Source organism: Lithobates pipiens, unplaced genomic scaffold, assembly GCF_037356315.1.
Source record: "Lithobates pipiens isolate NorthernLeopardFrog02 unplaced genomic scaffold, aLitPip1_a1.2 Scaffold_30, whole genome shotgun sequence".
In the NCBI taxonomy this organism is placed as follows: Eukaryota; Metazoa; Chordata; class Amphibia; order Anura; family Ranidae; genus Lithobates; species Lithobates pipiens.
This window is the reverse complement of record NW_027507791.1, coordinates 92,786,981-92,811,710: the sequence shown is the minus strand read 5'-3', so window position 1 is coordinate 92,811,710 and position 24,730 is coordinate 92,786,981. Positions and strand designations below refer to the sequence as shown.

Below are 24,730 nucleotides of genomic sequence, written 5' to 3'. Positions count from 1 at the left end.
CTCCAATTTTCCTGACCACCAATGTCACCAGGACAGAAAGTGAGGGTAAATTCTAAATTTTGAGTTGCCAGAACAGGAATAACTTGTACAGTTTTTTTTTTTTTTTTTTTTTTGAGAAATGGTAAAGGTGTGTTTGCTTTAGCAATTTTTTATTATTTTTAGCAAATGGAAAGAAAGTTACTGGGGGGAACAAATGTGTTTCCATTAAAGTCTATTGAGGCCGAAAATACTTAAAGCTCAAAAGGAGCTAGTGTATGTTGAGCAACAAGTGACACTGCTCAGGCGTGAACAGGTGCAATTAAAAAACCATCAGGTTTTGGATGTTGGAGGTTTGAGCAACAAAATGCTCAGGTGTGAATGGAGTCTAAAAAGACAGCCCAAGCTTTCTTAGAATGAATGCCTAGTCTAATTTTTTTTAAATTCTGTATAATGTAGGGAAGGATAACTAGAAAATGAGAATCAAAGGAGTTAAAAAAAAAAATCTTGGGTTTTGGCTGATTAGTTAACATGAGGTACAAAAAGTATTTATTAAAACATGAGCTCTGGTATACATAGTGCAGAAAATGAATATTGGTAGAGGGACATGCATATACAATTTCACCGTTCAGAGATCAGCCGATCCTTGGAGTGTGCTGAGCTGGGCTATGTGATTTACTGAGCAAAAACAGATGTAACAGACATACTGGTACCATTCCAGAGGCTGTATACACTCTGAATGAAGTGTGTTTGGTTATCCAGCCAAGTATTAGGTACATTAAGGGGTGCCCCCCAGTGGTTGTGGGGAGGTCTCACTAAACCTGTCACCCCCTGTAAGTCTTTGGGCCCTAGAATTGGCTTCCCCCCCAGGAGGGGCTGTGTGCGGCAAACTCTAGGACCACCTCCAGGAAGAAAGACGTGGGGTTCTTTTAAAGGAAAGTCTCTGGTCAGTGCGGAAAGTGTTAAGTGTGGCGGATAAGAAATGTGGAAATAATTTTTCCCTCTTCCCCCCTGAAGAATTCTGCAATATTTACAAGGTCGAAATGCATTGGGGTATCTTGTATATCAGATGGTGATTCAAATTTGCATTTAATATATTCATTTTCTGAACGGTGAAATTGTAGATGCATGTCCCTCTACCAATATTAATATTTCGCACTATGTATACCAGAGCTCATGTTTTAATAAATACTTTTTGCACCTCATGTTAACAAATCAGCATTTTGGATAATAAAACCAAGACATTTTTTATAACTCCTTTGTTTCTCATTTGCTGCTAAAAAACCCCATGGGGAAACCTCTTTTTTGTTTGTATTTTTCTTGCGACACGGGGTGTGCAGGTAACTCAGATCCCTCTATGTGCCCTTTTCAAACCAATGTAGGGAAGGATTAGAACCCCTGCTAGGTTTTACAGCTATCCAGAGGTCTATTAGTGAGATTTCCCATCACTTTCAGTGACAGTTGCAAAAGTTTCACAAGACAGGAAGTGATGGAAAAAGTTTAGGCTGGCCATTCAATTTAAAGCTGAACTCAAGGCAGATATAAAATAACCAAATTAACAAAGCTGTATAATCATTAAATTATTTTCTCACACAAGCAGTGTAAATAGCGGAATCAGATATGGTCTCAGCCTTCTGCAGTCCCTGTATAGCAGAGCTGGAGTGTCGGAGTTAAAAGGCAGTGCAATAGCCATCCAACTCATGTGTTGACAAAACTCCAGCTGATAGGAAGTGAAAGAGTGACAGAGATATCATCACTGTACAGCTTTTCCTTTCACTGTCCAGTAAGAGGCTGGGGGCTAGTACAGGACAACCTGGGCTCAGAGGTGTGTTGAATGATACTGGTCATCAAACTGAGGACATCTAGCAGCATGGGGGAAGTCTGAATGGAAGGTGAATTTGGTGGCAAAAAGCTGCTTTAGTAATTTGGGGTTTCATTCAGGTTTTCATTACGGTTATCTATCTTCAAAAGCCCAAAACGCTCCTCACAACTGGCTATGTGTCTCCTGAGTGTCAGAATATGGACAAATAAAAATCAATGAATGCTTACTACTAAAGGCACAGTGAAGAGAATTTTGGCCTGAATAGACAAAAACAAGCAGCAGGCTATGATCATCTTAAGGGAAGCAAGCAGCTGGGATGGGGGGAGGTTTTGTTTCAGGAAGACTAAGGAGGGAGGGTTAGTGTAGTCTTCAGTAAAGACGTATCTATCCTCTAATTTGAAATCGACCACCAAGGGAAAATGGTGCTATTCACAAATTTTCCTCAGCATCCACTGGTCCATCATCGCAATGTGATCTGTACCTCAGTTTGAATGTGTTTATAGACCATGTGCACCAGGCAGAATTTTCCATAACTGGTCGTCTACTAGCTGGTGGTCAAAGTAGGCAGGTTGTAATGTTGGCTCAGTGCACAGAAGCCCTCAATGAGGTTACAGCCCTAAAGTAATCAAGACTTGCAGCCTTCTTGAGGTCTCATTGATTTGTATTACCCCACCCCAACCTGAGTGCAACGATGAATACACAAATCCGGATACACTGTTACATACCGTGTTCCAGTGTGAATATGACAAATGTCAGAAGTGATCCCTACAGTCCCATAACAGTGCACAATTTTCTGTTCTCTTAATAGAGTCAAAGGGGCGATAGCATTCTCCTGTTTTATAGTTTAGTAATCAGCACAGCTGTGCCTACAACATGCACTGTTAGTGGGCCTTGATGGCTGGCTCATTCAAGACAAAGCACCAGGTTAGCTTTAACCCTCCATGTATTCTCAGCATAATCATAATCATTAATTTAGTGCCCTGCTGGAAGCTGAAGGAAATATCCAGTATTTCTGAGTATGAAGTAATAGAAGAGCGTGTGACTTACTTCATGTGACAACCCATGGCCAATCAACATGTCATGCAGAGAGACCTAGAAACCTATGTAAGCAATGACTACTGCAACTCACAGGGCTTGCTTTGCTCCTGGTAGCCGAATAAAGATGAAGAAAGTAAAAGCAATGTATGCTGCTGGGGGATGACAAAGTAAATTTGCAGCCTGTGCCATTTATTTATCAGTTTTAGATGAGAGCACAAAGGTTAAAACCCATCTAGGTTGTCATAGCAGTTTGTGTCCCCAAAGGGGGGATTTCCCTTACTTCCCGATGCAGCGATGGGGTCAAGACAAAAGATCTTATCAACGGGGAAACATGCAACAATGCAAACAACATTAAAAATAGCTAGAGGTTAAAACCTCTTAGGATTTTACGGTTATGAAAACCCTACTGGGGTCTACTTCCATTTCTTTTTCAGTAAAATAGGCCAGATTACTAAAAAAAATATTCGTAGAAGCTTACCCCCAAAAGAGGCATAGACCACAATAAAAACCTACCCAATGTCTTAACCCTACCCCAAATGTCTGCCTAGAGTTCTACTTTAGCTTTGGTCCTAAAGGCCCACTAAAATGCATGTTTTGGTCTGCTGAAAATTTATTTTGGTTTCTAGATCAGTGCTATATTTTCAAAAACAAAATTCTAAATACCTCTGAGTTCAAATACTGTATTAGTATTTTCAGGTAATCTATTCAATACCTAGTGGCTCCTCATTTTGATAAGCCACAAGCTCATTTATAATGGAACAGAAAGTGTAGCTCTTCACAGCATGAAATAATTTAAATATAGTGCACAGAGGAGCTGATATAAACAAACATTATTCCTGGTTTTAGCCAGTAACAGAAAAGGCAGATGGGAAGGTTGTGTACCCAACAGAATCTATTAATCAAGAATTCATAAAGATCATACTTTTTGTTTTCGAAATTTGTCTAAAAATTTTTTTCAGTAACTGAAAACTTTAAAAAAAAAAAAAATTCCAACAAAATGTCTAAAATTGGAATCAATAAAACGTGACATATGGAAAAAAGGAATAAATAGCGGGCAACATGAATAATTTGTAAAGTGAAATTTGGAAATACATCATAAATTACTCAAAATTTTGAAATAGAAAGTGTAGTGAAAATTCCTAAAAATAAAAAAATAAATAAAAATTAAGCTGGCAAAATACACTCCAATGGGTATATAGTCAAATATATCAAAAAGAATAATTATAGCTGAACTCCAGGCACAAAAATAATTTTAATATAATGCTCAATAGCAACAACAGCTATAAATCCATTTTGAGTGCACTAAATGCCTTTGTGAACTCAGTTTTTACTAGCGGTGCACTGAAATGGAAATTTTGGTGCTGAAACCAAAAATTCAGGATGCACAAAAAAAAAAATGATATATATATTTTTTTTATAAATAATTGTATTATATTTGACTTTTTAATTAATATCATGAATTTAAATTAACATGAATTGTCAGCCATTATCGGCACCTTTTGAAGCGGCGTAAAAAATCCTGCTTGCTGCATTTTTGGTCAGTTTAAAAAAAAAAAAACGCACCTCCCCATTGAAATGCACTCATAATGCAGCAAGAGCGCATCAAAAAAAGCACCCGTGTTGCATTTTTGATAAATTTTTTGAGTCACATACCTATGAAAAACACATTGTAAGCAAGGCCAAAATTGCGGCAAAACTGCTGGCGTTTTTGGCAGGCATTATTGTCAATTTTTTTCCTTTCACCACAACCCTGAAAACCCTATTTTCGGATAATAATTTTCAGAAGCCAAAATTTCGGTGCATCACTACTTATGACCTTGTAAAAGTGGCTGTAACGTTATTACAACACTGTATATGGCCAGAGAGCAGAGTTGTGAGAGCATACCAAGATTCAAGTAATACACATTTTATGTATCTGTACTATATTTGCATGTCATGGATCAGCTTTAAACTGAAAGTCAGGCAAAGAACTTTAAGTGTTACTAAACCCACAACAGTAAAATCAGTCTGTATATGTAGTAAATCATGATTGTCATACTCATTGTGGAACCTAAGGGGTCAATCCTCTGCATTGTGTAAAAAGGCTGTTTGATCCTGTCGTTTCTGTTCCTCCCCTACTTCCACTGTCCCCAAACCATCTCCTGATAGAACAGAGCCTAGGGGACAAGCTGCACATGCTCAGTTCGGTGTGTATTGCTAGAGAGTTTTATTTTTTTGGGGGGGGGGGTGCATGTGATCAGCACAGGGCCAACCAGCACTGTCTAGACAGAGGGTCAGGGGTCCTGCAGCCTTATAGGACATTCAGAGCAGAATGAAAACTCCTCCTACAAGCTTTAACCAGACATCAATAGAAATCACAAGACTGCTCTGCTAATGAAAAAAGGGTATTTAGCCATTAATATTTGTTCTGTGGACAACATATAGTGAATGCAGGGTCCCAGGTTTAGTAACACTTTAAAGCTGAAATGCATATGTTAACTGCTACAGAATCTGTAATTGCCTTGTAATTCAGGAACCATCAAATGGGAAAAACAAGGTCCTGGACCTCTGCAATCTACACTGCACTCAAGCAGCAGGGCCTGGTCCAGGACACAGCTAGCCTGTTTGGGCAACAAAAGAGCAGAAGGAAACCAATAAGGTAATTCTATGCTCTCCCCTTCAGGTAGACCAACAGCACTGTACAAAAAAATAGAGCACTGGCTGACAGAGTGCCAATCCTCTGAGTACCAATCTGCTATTAAGTGTAGGGCTGAAACAACTAATCGATTAATCGACAACTAATCGATTATGAAATAAATTGATTATTTTCATAATCGATTAATCGGCCACTAACATAATGGGGTTAAAAAAAACTAAAATTAGCCCTTTATAGTACAAAAAGAGCAAATCACTACTGTAAATATTACTTTCACTGTCCCATATTAAAAAATGAAGCCCTTACAGTAGCGATTATTTGCTCTTTTTGTACTAATTTTAGTTTTTTTTAACCCCATTATGTTACTAAACATCTCAGACCTGGGTCACACCTCTGTGTTTTTGGTGCTTTTTGCAGTAACACAACTGTTCATTTACATGGTTTCCTATGGGACATGTTCACATCCATGATTTTTTTCAGCTGCTGCATATTTGGAAAAGACTAGTACTTTTTGTTTAAAACAAAACGGTGCTATTTTGTTTTTTTTGGTTCAATATACTTCAATGGAGAAGCTGCAGAAAAGCATGTAATATTGCGTTTTTGCGGCAATTTGTGTTTTTTAATCTGCCCAACAACAAATTGGCCAAAAAAAATGTAAAAATACAACCTGCAGCAAAATTACAGTGGTTTCTTTTTTTTAAGATTATTAACCGATTAATCGAAACAATAATCGGCCAACTAATCGATTATAAAAATAATCGTTAGTTGCAGCCCTAATTAAGTGAATTTTAGGTCAATGCTATTATCTAAGTCTGGTGTGTTAAAACAGAACAGAAATAAAACAATTTTTGTATTTGCCTGGAGTTTAGCTTTAAAAAGCCAGTTCTTATGTAAAAAGTAGTGAGGCACTACATGTAGACCATTAAAAAAAATAAGCCTGGAAGTAACTAAGCAAAAAAGTCTAAAATGTCATGAGTTTAGGAAAGGTACTATGGCACACTTACATAGTTTCACATAGCAGATATTACCATTAGAAGTCTTTATTCTATTCATGTTGGATATCTGCATGCTGCTAATTATTGATTAGGGCACTTCTCTCTCTCCCGCTTTGGGTTTTTTGGGCTGCCTTCTTACCACCTCAAACTTGTTGCTACTTTACTGGTCTTGTGTGACATATCCAAGTTTATTCTGATAATCACAGGGTTGCATCCCTGTTAGAAGTGGAGTTTTGCTGTACCTAATCTTTGCTTTCCTTTCCAAAAATCTAATAAAACTTGTATTTAAAAATTTCATATGATCATCCTGTGAAAATGAATAGACATACGCTATAAAGCTCTATGCTTTAGGTCATATGTTGACAATAAGAACTCAGATGACACATAATAATTGATGATTGGCACAAGAGCCAGATGCCAGGATCCCGTCCACCTTGGTCACCTAAATTGAACAGAGATGCTGTACATAGCTTTATGTTACAAAATATTTGCTGGCCTTAAGCAGATGTCAATCTGATCCAGACCCTTGCTGTAAAAACCTATCCCTGTCACTAACAATATGATGATTTTTAGTGCTGTCCCATCTTATTGGGAGATTGCAGACCTTCTTGAAAAGTAATACTGAAAGTCTATATGGGCCACCAATATCTGCTGATGAACTTTAGACAATCAAGTGACACAAAAAAAAAAAAAAAAAGGGAAAATAGGGTGTCAAGGTTTCAAAAAGACTGTAGGATGTGTGGACTTTTGTCAACATTAACACTGGGAGAGGTTAGATGGGGAAACTTTTCTTGAATAATGGATTGGTTTATATCCCCTTTAACAATTACCGATGTTTGTTGCCAGGTCTGCTACTTTTTGTTTTTTTCGCATTTATAGAGCAATGGACTGCAGACCAGTCCGTTGGTTCACATTTTAACAGAGCTACATGGACAATTGAGGTGGCTTGGCAATTCATTGGTAAGCTATCCATGCAGTTACAGAGAAAAATGAGCAACTCCATAATGGCAAAGTAGAGTACAAAATTGACATGAGAACAGAGATCACATTCTATCCTCTGCCAATCACCTGCTTCGATTAATGTGCTCTGGCTCCAGTTTACATTTGTTCATAGCTTTTGGCATAGCTTCAGACAGGAATGCAGAAAAAAAAAAAAATGGGACAATTCAGTGTATAAGACTTGAGGAAAACAAAACCACAAATCACCATTAGAAATGACTTGTTCAGAAGCCATAAAAATAGGGACCATATATCCCATTGCATATATCAGAAAGGCCTTTTGCCTACACTTTAGTTGAAAGAAAAAATGAACACAGCAATGAACAGTGGCTCTAGTAGATTATTTCGGAATGAGAAGTAAAGGAATGGAGTTTACATATATGACAGCAGGACAATTAAAATGCTGGATTTGGATGCTCATTTTTAATCCAACAAGGAATTCTTCCCCAGAAAAGGCAAACTGATAAAATTCTCAGAACTCGTGCATCCGATAAGGAGCTCTTGGGGATTGTAGACGTTTGACTTTTGAGTATTGCAGTGTCTTTAAGAAATGAAAAGGCAGATTTAAGGATAATCAGCACAAGCAGCATAATGACTAAATCTCATATTGCCTTCCAGTGATCTTTTGAATCCTCAAAGTGCATTCAGTGCAAATACATGCCGGTTTAAGACCAGAACTCTTGTTTTTGTTCACAGGTTGTAGTTTTGAAGGTTTTAAGTTTGGTTCTGCATAGCGGGACAGTGCTATCTTGACTCTGGCCTTCAACATCCACATCCAGTAATGTCCGTTCGCCTATTGGTTGTGCCACGTGGAAGGGAATGAAGCTAGAGAAGCCGGGCCTTTCTTCCACAGTGCTTCCACTGCTGCTGGCAAAACAGGAGTCCATGTTGCTGGGGGTTTCAGTGCATGAGCTGTTAGCTGGCGATTCCCCTCGGTTCCTGCTTGGAGATACAAACCACCATGAGTCAAGTCTTTGTCTGTTGGTGGAAGGCCGAGGTCTCGGGACAAACTCCAATGTTTTGGGTCTTTCCAGTGCAGAATCTTCTTGTATATTCCAGCGCCGGGGTGTTGGAGGGAAAACCAAATTAGGGTCAGGAAGACGAGGGACTTCATGTGGATCTCTGTTTGGGGACACAATACCTGAACAAATAGGAAACAAAACTTTTTATATACTGCAGGGTACATTACTAAATGCACTGTTTTCAGAACTTTGACCTTAAAGTGATACTAAAGTCTCAGTTTTTTTCAATAAAAAATAACAAACATGTTATTCTTACCTGCTCTGTGCAGTGGTTTGACACAAAGCAGCCCAGATAATCCTCTTTTTGGTTCCCTCGCCTGCTCTCCTGGCCCCTCCCTCCTGCCGAGTGCCCCCACAGCAAGCAGCTTTCTATGGGGGCACTAAAGCTGAGCCGCAGCTCTGTGTGTCCATTCACATGCCCCCTCTCGCCTCTCATTGGCTCACTGAATTTGATTGACAGCAGCAGCAGGAAGCCAATGGCGGTGCTATCTCAGCCAATGAGTAGGGAGATTCCCAGGCAGTCAAGATTCTTCTGCAACATCGAGATGGGTTCAGATAAGTCTTAGGGGGGCTGCTACACACAGAAGGTGTTTCATCTTAATGCATACAATGCATTAGGATAAAAAAAAAACTTCTGCCTTTACAACCACTTTAAAGTGGGCCTTGCATTAAACTGCAAGGTCTGCTTTTAATGTTTGGGTCCTCATCCCGCCTGTTAAATTAAAAAATAAGAGTGGGTAAGGCAAGTATAAATCTAACTTTACAGGTAGTTTTCGCACACATGAACTGCTGGTGAGGTTTACAGAGGAAGGGTGCCCAGACATTAAAAGCTGACCTTGCATTGTACTGCAAGGTGCAATTTAAAGTAAACTTTCTTGAAATAAAAACATGCAGGCTGGTAGAGCTGATGACCTTTTGAAAATGCATGTTTCCTGGCTCTTATGTTGACTTTGACATAAGTATTTGTCACTGACCCAGAAAAAAAATGCAGATTACAATAGTCAAAACTTCTGCAATGTTTTGCAGTAGTGACAAAAGCTGGTCTAACATGGATCGAAATTTGGCCGGTTCAGCTGATGGCAGGCTGGTTGTACACAAGTCAATCTATCGATTGACTTGTGTACAACCAACTGGAATGATCAGTGCTGCTGGCTATAGCCAGGAATATGCATCATTGTATTTTGATAGTTGGGAAGGCTCCCCACTGTCAAAATACAAAATCAAAGTAGGAAACGTTTCTCCATCCACATTGTGTGTAAATGGAAACATTGGCTTGTTTTTTTCATTCAACCTGCCATTTGAAAAAAAAAAACAAACAAAAAAAAAAAAAAAACTCATGTATGGCCAACCTTTACAATGTTAAAGTCAGAGGCTCAGAATTTTCAGATTAAAAAGTTAACATAATCTCTATTTTTACCCCACTAAGAATGGCTTTTATGTACAGACAATTGGAAAACTGCCAACATATAATTTTATTAATACACATCACTAAAGACAGTTAATCCATTTGTGACTACAATACAGCTAAAGTCTTTTACGGAAAATGTCTCATGCCATGAGAAAATGAATTAACCTTGCGGCAGAGATCTAGAAGTTTGTGTTGCTAGTTCTCAGATCCGCTGTCAGTCAGAAAAAATGGTCCTAGAGTTAAAGAAGTCCATTTGGTTTGTGCGTCTAAGCTTAAGAAAAGAAAAAACCTTGGTCACAAAATGGTTAAGGAAGCATACACTATTATTCACCATCAGACTGTAAGGGAAACGTTTCTCGATAACATGTTGGGGTATAAGGGGAAAAAGTTAGAAATACCGGAGTGCTAACTATGGTCAACATCATTGCTCTTTTTATCTTCTACATTTCATGCTTAAAAAACAAAACAAAAAAATAAACCAAAAAAACAAAAAACAAAAACACATAATATAAATATAAGCTCTTTTTGTACCCCCTGGCATACTGAATACCTTACTTGTGCCTCATAACTATAGACTGATAATTTAATCCCTGAAGGGCAAAGCAATAGTTGTATAAAACAACATGAAAAAAAAAGGCCATTTGACACTTTCATTACAATTACTTACTTGAACCCGCAGAGCTTACTAAACAATTACTGGATGAAGTCCCATTTGCAATGACTGGAACCTTAATTGCACCATCAGAGGGAGTCCTTCTGTGTTCCTGCTGAGCTCGGGAATTCAGAGTCACATGGGTTGGAGTAAGGGACTGGTTAGGAGCTCGCTTGAATGTCTCCACCTGAACATTGACCAGTGGATTGCAGACAACTGGTGCCTGTTCTTCAATGGGTGTAGTGGGCATCTCGTACACCACTATCTCATCACTATCTGAGCGTAGAAGTGAACGAGTGGAGTTACATTCAGAGATGGAAGACAGGGACTGCATTGTGATAGAGGTTGTTGGTTCTGCTGGGTGAGATGGTGAATCCTCTTTACGAAAAAGCTTTTTGGATGGTGGGCTGGTGCTTCTTCTTGGACGGGCAGCACGCTGGAAGAGGCTTTCCTTTTTCTTCTTCTCCTCCTTTGGTTCAGGTTCTTCTTGACCTAAATTACATTTGCCAGCTTCCAGAAGGTCAAATCCAAGTCCTACAGTGGCAAGGAGGGCACCACAACCCAAAAGAACCATTGAGCATTTCTTGTGCTGAGAGCCACGCTTGAGGCTATTGGTAGGAGTAAGCTGTGGAGTGCTTGTAGCAGAGTTCACTGGTGTGGGATTGTCACTGGTATCGCTAAAATGACCCTCCAAATCTTCTCCTTTATGGAATGGTATGCAGAGGTAGGATTTGTTTGGAGTGGGTGTTTGGGAATCTTTAAGATCAACCTGATTCACAAATTGATCAGCAGCATTCTCAGCCTCTGTTCAAAGAAAAAAAAAAAATCTTCAACAAACAGCAGACCCAAGAAGTAAACTGAATGCACTTCACATCAAAGCAGATTTTTCATGACAGAAATATGGGAGGGGGGACCTCTGGCTCCCTAAAAAGGCTGACCTGTATGGATTTAATACTTTTAAGTCACAAACATAAGACAAATTAAAGTTGGTGAAGTCAGAATTCCTTCTCAACCACATTTGTTCTATATAAGGGACATAAAGCTTTGGCGCCAAAACACAAGCAGATAGTCAGAGAACTAGTATTTTCAATATGAGAGGTCAAGGATGGCAACCCACATACTTTTCTTAAGGCAGATTACATTTAAAGCCTAACTGAATGGTTGATCAGCACTCAGGCCAACACTATTATTTTCTGGTAGTGGGATGGGAAGTCTGTCTCACTGCCAGAATAGAGCACTGTATACTGTATGTAGCTGAGTCTACATACAGCTAACATAGCGCATCCAGCAAGCGCACCGGTTAGTGCAGTAAATAGTTTGTTTGGGTCAGCCTGGCCTATACAAACTGTTTAAAAGGGGCATTAAACGTGTAGTTGGGTTTTAAAGAGTCAAAAATACTTTCGTTTTGGGTAGGCACTGATATGCTGAACCTACCCTTTAATCAAAGAAAGCAGCACCAAATGTGTTAGCACTGCACTACCCCAGCTATGACAAACTGTTATACTACACAACTTTCCTATTAAAGCAGACCTTAACCCATGAAACTAGTTCTGCTCCTGCTCCTCCCCCTCACCCCCATTGGATGATCTTTCCTTATCCTTCCAAAGGTTTTTAACATTTTTACTGCTGTACGTCCAACTTTCTTGCCTAGGCGAGATTGACGTAGGTGCCCCCACTGCTTCCTCAGTTGTTCATATCACACATCTCAGGAGGCAGTTTTACTAAGGGGTGCATGCATGTTGTGGGAATCTATAATATAATATACACACACACATATATACATACATATACATATACACACACACAGATGTACATTTGCGTGTGCACACACAGGAGATCTAAGATGTTGGTGAAGGAAGAGTAGAGATGGGATTTTATAGAGCCAGTGTTAAGGGTCCTCTAACTTTAATGATGCAGAGGCTAAGGGAAGGGGCCATATTTTTCAACAAAGCTAAGCTTCTCCTGTAAACTGTTCTTTAGCCAAATCTTGTTTTAGCATATAAACTCTATTATGAGGACAGGGGGCAAAAACAATTGGTCATCTACACATGGCCAAGTACAGAAAAATACTTAATGATCCTGACAGAAATCTCGGGTCCTTGCAACATCCTGTTTACCGATCTAAAATTTCAAACAATGTTATCAGCTTTCCCAGCTATCTTTCTGAAACCAAAAAACCCTCCCCCATGTGATGGGGCTGCAGACAGGAGGTGGTGTTTGTAGTCCAAATCAGGAGAGCAGCCTAGGGCGACAGTTGGGTTAGATACAGCTGGGTGAGGGCTGTCCCCTCATGACAGAAAATAGGATTTTTATGACAGTTTACCTGTAAAATCCTTTTCTTGGAGTACATCACGGGACACAGAGCCACAGGATTAACTATATGGGTATATAGGCACCTTCAGGTGATGGACACTGGCACACCCAAGACAGGAAGTTCACTCCCTATATAATCCCTCCTACCAGGAGTACCCAATTTTTATCCTTTAATCCTATTTTCTTTATCGTACATCACAGGACACAGGGCCATAGTATTAACTATATGGGACGTCCCATAGCAATCCTATTTGAGGGGAGGGAGACAACCTGCAGGGCGCCCACAGACTTGAGGACCTATACTGCTGCCTGCAGCACACTGCGCCCAAGGGCGATATCCTCATGCTTTTTTACATCCACTTAATGAAACCTGGTGAATGTATGTACTGAAGACCAAGTTGCAGCCTTACAGATCTGAGCCATGGAGGCCTGGTGATGCACTGCCCAAGAAGCACTAACTGCTCTGGTAGAGTGTGCCTTGACTTGAAAAGGAGGAATCTTACCCTTTAAACCTTAAGCCTGAATTATCACTTGTCGAATCCACTTAGCAATAGTGGATTTCGACGCTGCTTGTCCTTTCCTAGGACCTTCTGGCAGCACAAATAAGACATCAGTCTTCCGGATCTGAGTAGTCGTCTCTAAATAGACCTTGACCACTCTCACCACATCAAGACAACATAGCGACTTCTCGTCCCTAGAACATGGTTTTGGAAAAAACGATGGAAGGACAATATCTTAGTTCAGGTGAAACCCTGAGACCACTTTATGCTGAAAACTTGGACAAGGATGCATAATGACCCTGTCCTTGTGAATAATCAAATATGGCTCTTTACAAGAAAGAGCAGCCAATTCCAAAACCCTCCTTACTGAGGATATAGCAACCAAGAATACTAACTTACTACTAATGGCTGTTTTTGTAACTGACAAAACTAAGTTAAAGTCCCAAGGGTTTAAAGGTGATCTAACTGTCGAATTAAACCGCATCACCCTTGCATAAAAACCTGGACCAAAGAATGCAAAGCAAGTGGTCTTTGAAACAAGACCGATAAGGCCGAGACTTGGCCTTTAATAGTACTCAAGGCCAACTTCATCTCTACTCCTAATTGTAGAAAGGCAAGAATTATGCCTATGATATACTTCCAAGGGTGCCAATCTTTGGATTCACAGCAGGAAACATAAACCCTTCAGACTCTATAATATATGATTCTGGAAGCTGGCTTCCTTGCATTAATCAAGGTCTGACCCGGATAGCCCATGTTTCTTCAGAATGTGGGTTTTAATAGCCAAACCGTTAAATTTAGAGTTTGTAAGGTAGGGTGGAATATCGGCCCCTGTGAGAGTAGGTCTGGACATAGTGGGAAGGGACCATGGATCCCCCACCGCCATCTTTACAATTTCTGCATACCAGGACCTTCTTGGTCATGCTGGGGCTACAAGAATTACCGGCTTTCTTTTCAGCTTGATCCTACAAAGAAGTCATGGCAGCAACTGAATAGGGAGAATGCATAAATCAGTGAGAACTGATCCCACGGGGTCACCAACACATTTGTTCCACATGGGAGTGGATCCCTTGTCCTGGACACAAAGTTGACCAACTTCATGTTGAACCTGGACGCCAGAAGTTCTACGTCCGGAGTCCCCCATTTTTGGCAAGAAAAATGTTGGGGTGAAGGGACCATTGCCCCAGAAAAACTGCTGGCAGCTCAAGTAGTCCGTCTGCCAATTCCCTACTCCCGGAATGAAAACTGCAGATAGACACGGAACATTCCTTTCTGCTCAAGTTAGGATATGGTTCACCTCCCTCTGCGAGACTCTTGGTGCCCCCTTGGCGATTGATATAAGCCACAGCTGTGGCATTGTTGGATTGGATCCTGACAGGACAACCATGTAACCTGAATGTCCAGGCCTTCAGAGCCAGATGCACTGCCCGAATCTCTAGGATGTTGATGGGCAAGGTTCTTTCAGTTCTTGACCACTGTCCCTGGACAGTTGTCATTTCTAGTACTACTCTACTACCTGAAAGGCTGGCAGCTGGCGAAAGAGCAAGCTTAAATGAAGGGCGTCTACGCCTTTTTACTGGCAAAAGAGTACTTTTCCCACTTGAAATCTTTTGGCTGTACTTGTCCAAAACTTCCCCAAATAGCTGATCCCCATGAAAAGGAAAACCAGTCAGGCGCCTTTTACGTGGTGCTTCAGCTGACCAATTTTTCAACCACAGGATCCTTTGCATGTGCACCAGCACAAGCGCAAGGCGAGACGCCTGGTGGATAGAATCCTCAATGGCAAAACATAATGCTCTTGGCAGTGCGGCCAAGTCCCGGGCCTGGTGTACAGGAACCTCCTTAAGGGCCTGTTTAAAGTGGTCCTTCAGGGACTGACAGATGCCTATTGCAGCAACTGCAGGCCGAGTAACTGCACCTGCCAAAGAAAAAGAGGATTTCAGCAGCAATTCCAATCTTTTATCTGTCGGATCCTTAAGAATTTGAGCATTGTCTACTGGACAAGTTATGCCGCGTACACACGACCAGACTTATGTCCGACAGACTTTCGAAGGAGTTCTGCCGGAGTTCTGACAGAGTTCTGACGGACTTTCCGAATGAGCGGACTTGGCCACACACAATCACACCAAACTCCGACGGATTCTAACGTGATGACGTACGACTGGACTCGAATAAGGAAGTTCATAGCCAGTAGCCAATAGCTGCCCTAGCGTCGGTTTTAGTCCGTCGGAATAGCATACACACGAGCGAATTTTTCGGTAGGAACTGGGTCCGGCAGAGTTCTGGCAGAAAAATTTGAAGCATGTTCCATTTCTAAATTCTGTCAGACTTTTGCGAATCAAAAGTCCATTGCAGCCCACACACAATCGAATAGTCTGCCAGAATCATTCCGTCAGACTTTGGATGTTGAAAAGTCCACTCTTGTGTACGGGGCTTTAGACTTTTATTCACATTGGGTATAGCAGCGTCAACTGCTGGCACATTCAGTCTCTTGGTGAATGTCTCCTCCATGAGAAAATGCTTATCCGGATGATCCCATTCAGCAAAAATAAGTTGTTCTAGTAATGCATGGATGGGGAAATGCATGCAAAGTCTGCAGAGGTTTTAAGGAACCCAAAGGAGAAACCGAACTTTCGGCTGACTCAGAGGCAACTTGAAAGTGGAACAAACCATCTCTGTAAGAGATTGTACCAGCAATTTTTGAGATTGCAAGGCTGAAAAGGATTCTTCCCCTGTTGATTCCTCAGAAGAGGAGTCATTGGATTGTCTTTCCTCCCGATCCCCTGAGGGCAATACCTCATCCTCCACCCACTGTTCCCTTGATAAAGGGTCTGAGGTGGGGGGATCGGGGATCTACCATGCTTCCTCTCCCTTTGGATGGAGGATGCGATTAAAGCCACTAGTCTCTCCTCTAGCCCCAGCAGGGCAGATGAAGATGCTTTTACCTCAGGTAAACAGGGGCTGAAGTGCCAGCAGCAGCTGCAACTCCCACCAGTCCTACTAGCTCACTCTGGCTAGCCACTTCTGGTACTTCAGGAGAAGATGACAATGTGGGGGCATGACTAGAATCCTCAGTGCCTGGGGTTAATGCTTTAGGTACCTTTTTTAAGGTGTTTGTACCGGCCTTTTTGGGAGGCATAGCACCACTCGCTGAACTATAGTCTAGCAAATGAAAATGCAGCTAATAAAGTTCAGCCTGATGCTGAGTGAAATGTTTTCCCTTTGGGAATGCCTGTATCACCCCCCTTACGTGCTTCCCATCGCTCCTGTGCCTTGCCTGCTGGCTCTCAGCTGAAAACTGGCAGAGGTCTGTTTTCTGAGCTCTGTGCCTGCGCTGTATAATCCACATAGACGCCGCGTCCTGTACACGGTGCAGCGCTAGGCCACGCCCCTCCATTAATTGAAACGTCTCCCAGTTCCCGAGCGCGGCACTGTTCGGATCTGCCTTGCGGCAGATTCCATGAAAGGGAGGGGGAGGACACAGAAGAGGGACACTCGGGGGGGAAAAAAAACACTGAAAGCCGCCGCACCTCTCGGAGGTTGTGAAGGGGTGGGTGGGGGAGTACAAACAAGCTGTTGTAGCCTCCTACCACTTCCTCTTTCCAGGAGGGGGAAGCTGCAGAAAGGTTTACCCACTTGCTAACCTTCCCTGCGATCCAGGACTCCCCCCTTGCATTGCTCCTGATGGCTGAGACCCAACATACTATCTGCTGCTGACACAGATGTAGCTGAGAAGCGTGTTCGCATGGTCTACGTGCAGGGCCTGCCAGGAAGTCGGCGCACTCTGCGCTAATCACAGACAGCGAGACAGTGGCCGATCTCTGCAGCAGCTCATAGGGGCAATGTCTCACTGCCTGTGATTAGCGCAGTGCTGCGCTGACTTCCTGACGGGCTCTGCACATGGACCATGCGAACACGCCTGAGCTCATTCTTACTAAGAAGCAACGTAATAAGGTTTGTGCATGATCTCTAGTGGAGATTTTAGACATTACAACATTCCACTCACAGAAGAAAATCCTAGTTGGACTTTTTACATTTCTTAGGCTTCTTTACTAACCTTATCCCCACCGCAGGATTCTGCTGTTATCAGAGAGCTTCAACCTTCACCCATCACAAACCTTAAAAGGACCGGGTAGCTTTTATCTGGGCTCTACTCCCTTGGACCCGTATAGCGCCCGCCAGGAAAAACTTTAGGTAATGTGAGAATGACCAAAGGCGTTACAGTCAAAAACTCATTCTTCTAATACGAGGCCCGGGTACCATCCACCTTGGCCTCAGTGGCTCTTTGGATGGATCTGGTCTGTGGAGGCTATTTAAATCCAATAAGGATCCCTCCAGCGGAGCTCTTCAGAGCACATCTTCACTCGTGACCAACACCTTAGACACTGGCAAAAAAACGAAGGTACTCCTGGTAGGAGGAGGGGTTATATAGGGAGCGAACTTCCTGTCTTGGGTGTGCCAGTGTCCATCACCTGAAGGTGCCTATATACCCATATAGCTAATACTATGGCTCTGTGTCTCGTGATGTACGATAAAGAAAGTATATCACTGGCAGAATAATCTAGTGAAAACAAAAGGAAAAAAGCCTAAAGAAAACAAATGTAGCCACCACATGTAAGGATTTGTAAGCTGCAATATAAAACTTTTCAGACTTTTATAAGATTTATGCATAGTAAGACAAAAAATAAATAAAATGTCAAAAAAACACAACTAGATTTTACATTTGTTAGTCCATTGAACAGTTTTGAATGAGAAACATAAGCAGGCACATAAAGAATGCACCAAATAAAAGCCTTCTATACCCAGAATATACAATGGCACTGATTCATCTGTTGTAAGTATTTAATGAGCTCTATTCACACAAGAGTGAAATGAAAACTACAAGTACAAAAATGTTTTTTTTTTTTCAACAAACTTAGTTGCGCACTGTAGGCTTATCATACTAGTTTCAATAAATTGCCACCAGTAACTAGAAACCAATTCATATGCCTTACCTGTCTCTGTCACAGTGGTAAACGCAGGTGCAGTAGATGTTTTGATTAGCTTCCCATGGTTTGATGTATTTGATGAACAAGACTTTGAGCTTTCTACTGACACCCTGCATTTTTAAAGAAAAACAGCATTACCTACAGGATAGAAGCGTGAAGAACCAAGTCTCAATTTTGTATTTTTTGAGCTTCTAGTTGCACATTTATTTGCCTGTAATGGGTTTCCTGCAAAGTTTTCACCTGGGAGGTGATAAAACATCCTAAGGAATTATGATGGTCACTGAGAAGAAAAACAATTATAACCACTGATCAACAAGAGACCCTGAAAGCAGAATCTACAATTAAACGGGACATTATGTATAGTAAAACCATTCTTACAACCAGTCCTTCCCATCTAAACATAAACAGACATTTATTACATTACTTACTAAAACGTCTGCCTAACTATTGTGGCTGCTTTGACCACAAGGGGTTACTCTTCCTAAAAAGCTTATTATGTAATCAGTGCATCTCCAAGTGATAATTTCCAGAATAGAAAACCAGATCTAAAGCAGTCATTTTTTTTAACAAAAAATAAATAAAAAATGCTATAAATCTATCACCTATTTTGTAGCCACTAACTTTTGCGTAAACCAATTAATATACGCTTATTGCGATTTTTTTCCCAACAATAATATGTAGAAGAATACACATCGGCCTAAACTGAGGAAAAAAATGTTTTCATATATTTTTGGGGGATATTTATTATAGCAAAAAGTAAAAAATAATGCGTTTTTTTTTCTCCAAATTTATGCTTTTTTTTGTTTATATAATATTGTTTGAGACATTTTCTCTTAAAATGTTAAATTTTCTCAGATTAATGCTCCATTAACACATGTACAACTTTTACGGAACTTTGGATGGGCGAGACTGGGATGGTACTTTGGCTTTGACCAATGATAATGGACAACTGTCGCATGTATAACATTCAGGTGCAACTTTCATGCAACTTTTGATGGTTTACATTGCAGTCTATGGCAATCAAGTCGGACCAAAGTAGCGCAGGAACCTTTTTAAAGTTGCTGTGACTGTAAAATCGCACATATTTGACCGATTGTTATTGAAAATGAAGGGGTGCGACTTGTCATGCGTCCTTAATGACCAAAGTCACATGCCAAGTCGCACAAGTGTGAATGGAGCCTAAACATTTAATATGTTTTCTACAGTGAAAAAAATATAGGTTCTAGTCAAAATATTTATTAAAGTTTCTTTTGAGATTTGCAAATCATTGCACTCTGTTTCTATGTAGATTTTACACAGGATTCCAACTGTGAAATTAGGGTTGTAAACAGGGGGAAAAAAAAAAACTATAACACCCCCCCCCCCCCCTTTAAATATCTTCCACACTTACCTATCCTCACCAGAACCAGAGTCTTTACTACACAAACTGGTTTGTGCCCATGAGCGAACTTTCTTCTTTGTGTCCTTCTTCTCATCATCTTCACTTTCATCTTTCTGGCCACTGCTCCAGTTTCTGGTCTTGTTGGAGTCACCAGGAGTTACTAAATTGAGATGAAGGTAAATCAGGATTTTGGGAACTTGCATACAAATAAATTCATCATGCTATGAACATTTAAATGTTTATTAAAGAGTTTTGTTTTTTTTGGAACTAACACTATACTTACCTGCTCTGTAAAATGGTATCGCACAGAGTGGCCACATGCCTCCTCTTCAGGGGTCCCCTGCCAGCGCTTCTGTCTCCTTCTCTTCTGAGTGCGCCACTGAGCAGCTTCCTATGGAGGCTCACCTGCGGGCTCAATTCCGACCCAAGTTGTGTGCATCTAATGGCACACACAACGTGACCCAGCCCCAGTCTCGCTCTCTAATCACAGGAATTGACTGACGGCAGCAGCAGACAATGGTTCCTTCTGCTGACTATGAGCAGAGAGAGAGAGAAGAGAGCCACTGCAAACAGGCAAAGTGCTAGATTGCGCTAGTTCTCAGGTAGATATGAGGGAGTGATACAATTACTGGGACAATGTTTACCTTAACACAGAAAATGCATTAGGGTAAAAGTGCTGAACCACTGTAATCTAGTCATAATAACCTAACAAATTCAAAATTCAATGCAGTGCTTTTCACTGAGTTTTTTGGCACAGCACTAACTTCCCTAGGTGTTGAGATAGATTTATAAAAGCATGTTCTTTCTTTAATAATTTGATCCTGTTAGGCAGGCCATACACATTAAGATTTCAACCCTGTGGGCAGAATGAATGAAATCATTTCATTCCCCAACCACACTAAATAGAATAGATGGATGAATCTATGAATGCTAGATCTTGTATTCTGATTGATATGGAGGTGCAGTCTTGTTGAGAATTTTCCATCTGCTCCTTCAACAAAACTAGACTGAAAAATCACATGGCACAGCTCTTCATGCTGCTCCATTCCCCAATTCCCTCTAAAACGAATGAACCTGGAAGCGACAGTTGAGCGTTTTTTTTTCAGCCGCCCCTGAACTCTCATCTATGTTCTCTTATCAAAATTATTATTATTTAAAAAATCCGTTCAGGACAGATGTTCAGAGGCATTTGAAACGCGCGTGCATGCAAGAGAGCGTTTTCCCACTGCAAATGATTAGAAATGATTCCTTATTGAAAAGGCTTCTAAATGCAGCATGTAAAAGCGGCAAAACTGACGTTTTCTTCATGTTGGTTACTAGCTGTCAGGTTACATCGTTTAGAAGAGGTTTTCAAACGTTCAGGGTACATGAAGCCTATTACATCACTTCTGGGTTCACAGCTGTCATTCCCCAGCTACTGTAGCATCTGTACTTGATTTGCTGCAGGGGAGACATTGGATGCATACTAGACCCCTGCTGACTCCATAAAGAGGATATATCCCCTGCCTAATTCGATTACCTATAAAGAATTTGGGCCATCATAGTTTTTCTCAATTTCACGGATACATGCAGTTTTAAAGACTTAACACCTGTGGTATCTATTTTTAATTTAAGCAAACTCAAAAATGAATTTTTCCTAAAAACATGCATCTGATAAAAAGTTGCGCAAAAATTGTGCAACATAAATAATTGCAACTGCCACTTTATTCTCCAGGGTCTGCTTTCAGAAAATTTAATTGGGTACTGAAAGTAATTTCTAGCAAAAAATGTGGATTTTAATATGTCCAAAAAAATAAAATCCCTGGTTGCCAAATGGTTAAAGTCAAGATCACTCTTGGGGCTTGTGTCAACTGAACTGCTTTCCTCTCCATAGAAGACAAAAGGAATGCAAAAGCAGCTTGATTCAGTTTGGTGCAGTTTTTAAAGTCATTAGGCCTTCATTCGCACTGAACACAGCTTTTTAATCGCCCGACTTCCTCTGAACTTTCCAATTTCAAAGCCGCATTTCAGTCCAACTTCAGGGACGACTTCAAAAACATCTGTGTGGGTCTATTCAAGTCGCCAAAAGTAGTGCAGGAACAAAAGATTTGGAAATCTGTGCGGTGCCACAAAATCGACGTTGCGCTGTTTGGAATGGCACCATTGCCCGCAATAGGCTGCGATTTGACCTGTCAAATTGTGCCGATGTAAACAGGGCCTAAAGGTCCGGACAATGACACCTGATTGATCTCAACTGCACGTGGAGCACACCTGAAAACAAGCTGCATTTGCTGACACAAGCCCCAATTTGTGACTGCTGTCACACTAATTCCCCTTTCTCTATGACTTCAGTGACAAGTGGACTTGATGTACAAGTCCGATAATGGGCCAACTAGAGTGACCATTACACAGATACAAAATGTGAAAAATATTTTCTACAAACGTTTTTGCAGAAGCAGCAAAAATTCCATCTACTAAAATACATTTTTGAAAAATACATGTTACAGTATATTTTACAAGATCAATAAACATCTCATAAAACCAAGATGATGCTTCTAGGTACAGTGCATGCACATACATGTCGTGTGCGTTAACTGATAATGCAAGATGGGAAAATGGATGTGATAAGTTCCTTAAATATTAAAAGGAAAAGGGAGTGCTAAGTGGACAGGTTTGCCTGCTATAAGCAAAAAAACTTCTGGGAAAATGAGTTAATCATAGAAGCAGGAAATGCCAAGAGCTGAAATGCTGCAAGAGAAATCAGAATGTTAGAAAACCAATGCTTACTGCAAATTGAATTGAAAAAAGAAAATTTTGACCAAAAAATAGCTTTGTTGCAATAACATGAAATAGAAGGAAACTAAACTTATAAAATAATAAGTTCACAGCTCAGCAGCTTCCAATTTGTTCTCTTTAATACCCGTTACAGAATAAAGTGCAAATTATGAAGAAATGTCAGGTGATAAATAAAAAGTAACACCCACACACTCTAACAACCTTTAGTAGAAAAAGATTGGAAAAAAGATAATAAAGGTCAAAATCAAATCTTTTCCTTCTACAATAACAGTCCTGGATGGGGGGCTTGGATGTTTTTACAATAGATTCAAATGATAGTCTAAAAGCAAACCTATACTTTGTCCATATATTGCCAACAAATATGTTTGGTTTAGAGCAGGAGGCTATGCAGCATAATCTTTCTTTTCATGTGTCAGCCTCTGCCCCAACTACAGACCGCCCCCTCCCCTATATTTAAAGTTTTAAGGTTTGCTTGCCAGATTTTGTAATGATAGGGTCACATGTTGTGGCTGCAACTTGTAGTATGGCTTATCGAGTCCCTATGTGCATGTATTAATTCAGTTTTTAATCTTTTTTGAGTCAAGGCACAGTGTAAAATTATGCACTAGGCAGCCCGTTCTAAAATATAAAAAACAAAATAGCTTTATATAAACGCAGCTACATTCACACCTATAGGACACCCAACATTAGAAGTGATTTATTGTTACATAGCAAACATACCTTTGCGTACTGGTACTCCAATGTTTCTCGTCTCCCATACTCCGCTAATGTGACCCAAATGCATACAGAGAGGGGCAGGGGAGGGGCAAACAAGGATGCTGTGCAGGTGATCAACATCCTCCTTATCAACCAACGACATCATTAGTTGTTAGGATGCCAGTGGCTGGAAGGTTACAATGGTGCACAATGAAAACTTATGGCTTTTTTGTAACTAAAAGGCAGGCTTGATCCGCTGGCTTGTATACAATTTTCAGGCAATTTCCAAGAATTTTTCTAAGGCACCCCTGAAGAATCCTGAAGGCAGCCTGGTTGAAAACAGTTCTATTAACCATTTTCTGACCGCCCTATAGCACTTTCACTGCTACAGAGCATGGAATCACTTTTATATACACGTGATTCTGCACTTCCACCTATAAGTTATGTGCCGCTGGGCTGCATCTGCTGTGATAATTCACAGCAAAAGCTGATCCGCGGGTCCCGGGGACTCGATGTCATCCAGCACCCGGCGACTGTTAGGAACACACAGAGAACTGAGATATGCATATGTAAACAAGGCTCTTCTGGACAGGGAGAAAGGAACGATCCTAAACTAGAATCAATCTCTTCCCTTAGTGAAAGCAGCACAGCAGTACACAAAAACACTGGCTTTGATCGCCCTAGATGTTTATCCCCTTCCCAGCCAGTGTCATTAGTACAGCGACAGTGCATATTTTTAGCATTGATCACTGCATGAGTATCACTGGTTCCCGCAAAGTGTCAGGAGTGTCAGTTGATGTCCGACAGTCTGCCGCAAAATATCGCACTCCCGCTACAATATCGCTGATCGCCACCATTACTAATATAAAAAAAACAACAATACAAATTCCATAAATAAATCCCATAGTTTGTAGACGCTATAACATTCGCATAAACCAATCAATATATGCTTATTGGAATGTATTTTACCAAAAACATGTAGCAGGATACATATTGGCCATAAAATTTATGAAGAAATGTATTTTTTTCAATTTTTTATTGGATGTGTTTTATAGCAGAAAGTAATATTTTTTATATTTTTTCAAAACGGTCAGTCGTTTTTGTTTATAGCACAAAAAATAAACGCAGTGGTGAGCAAATACCTCTAAAGGAAAGGTCTATTTGAAGAAAAAAAAATGACACATTTTATGTGGGTACGGTGTTGCATGACTGCGTAATTGTCAGTTAACGCAGTGCCATATTGCAAAGATTGGCCCGGTCATGAAGGGGGGTAAATCTTCCGGAGGTCAAGTGGTTGAAGTGGAACATTAGCCAGAAAATTAAGTCTTGCTAGATCACTTCAAGCTGGCCCCTTTTCCAGGTATAGCTATGTAAAACATTAAAAATAAGTGCAGATACTGTTTAAAATCCAGTAATACACTGTCACACCCTGCTCTGCGCATGCTCAGTTGCTCTCTATTTTTAAGCACTGCCGAATTTGTAGCAGCCAATCTGCTGACAGCCTTAGATCCCTTTCACACTGGAGGCCTT

At 40.7% G+C, this 24,730-nt stretch overlaps 1 protein-coding gene across 1 annotated transcript in view; it reads right to left on the bottom strand.

Moving 5' to 3' along the window:
• Nucleotides 1-3,874: 3,874 nt before the first annotated feature.
• MAP3K9 (mitogen-activated protein kinase kinase kinase 9) overlaps nt 3,875-24,730 on the bottom strand; it is a 119,814-nt gene continuing 98,958 nt past the window's right edge. Inside the window, exons 8-11 of the mRNA XM_077464617.1 lie at nt 19,739-19,889; nt 18,355-18,458; nt 10,563-11,351; nt 3,875-8,606 (exon numbers count right to left, since the gene is read on the bottom strand). Coding sequence (XP_077320743.1) covers nt 8,131-8,606; nt 10,563-11,351; nt 18,355-18,458; nt 19,739-19,889 — 1,520 coding nt within the window. The 3' untranslated portion in view covers nt 3,875-8,130. The remainder of the gene's footprint in view (nt 8,607-10,562; nt 11,352-18,354; nt 18,459-19,738; nt 19,890-24,730) is intronic.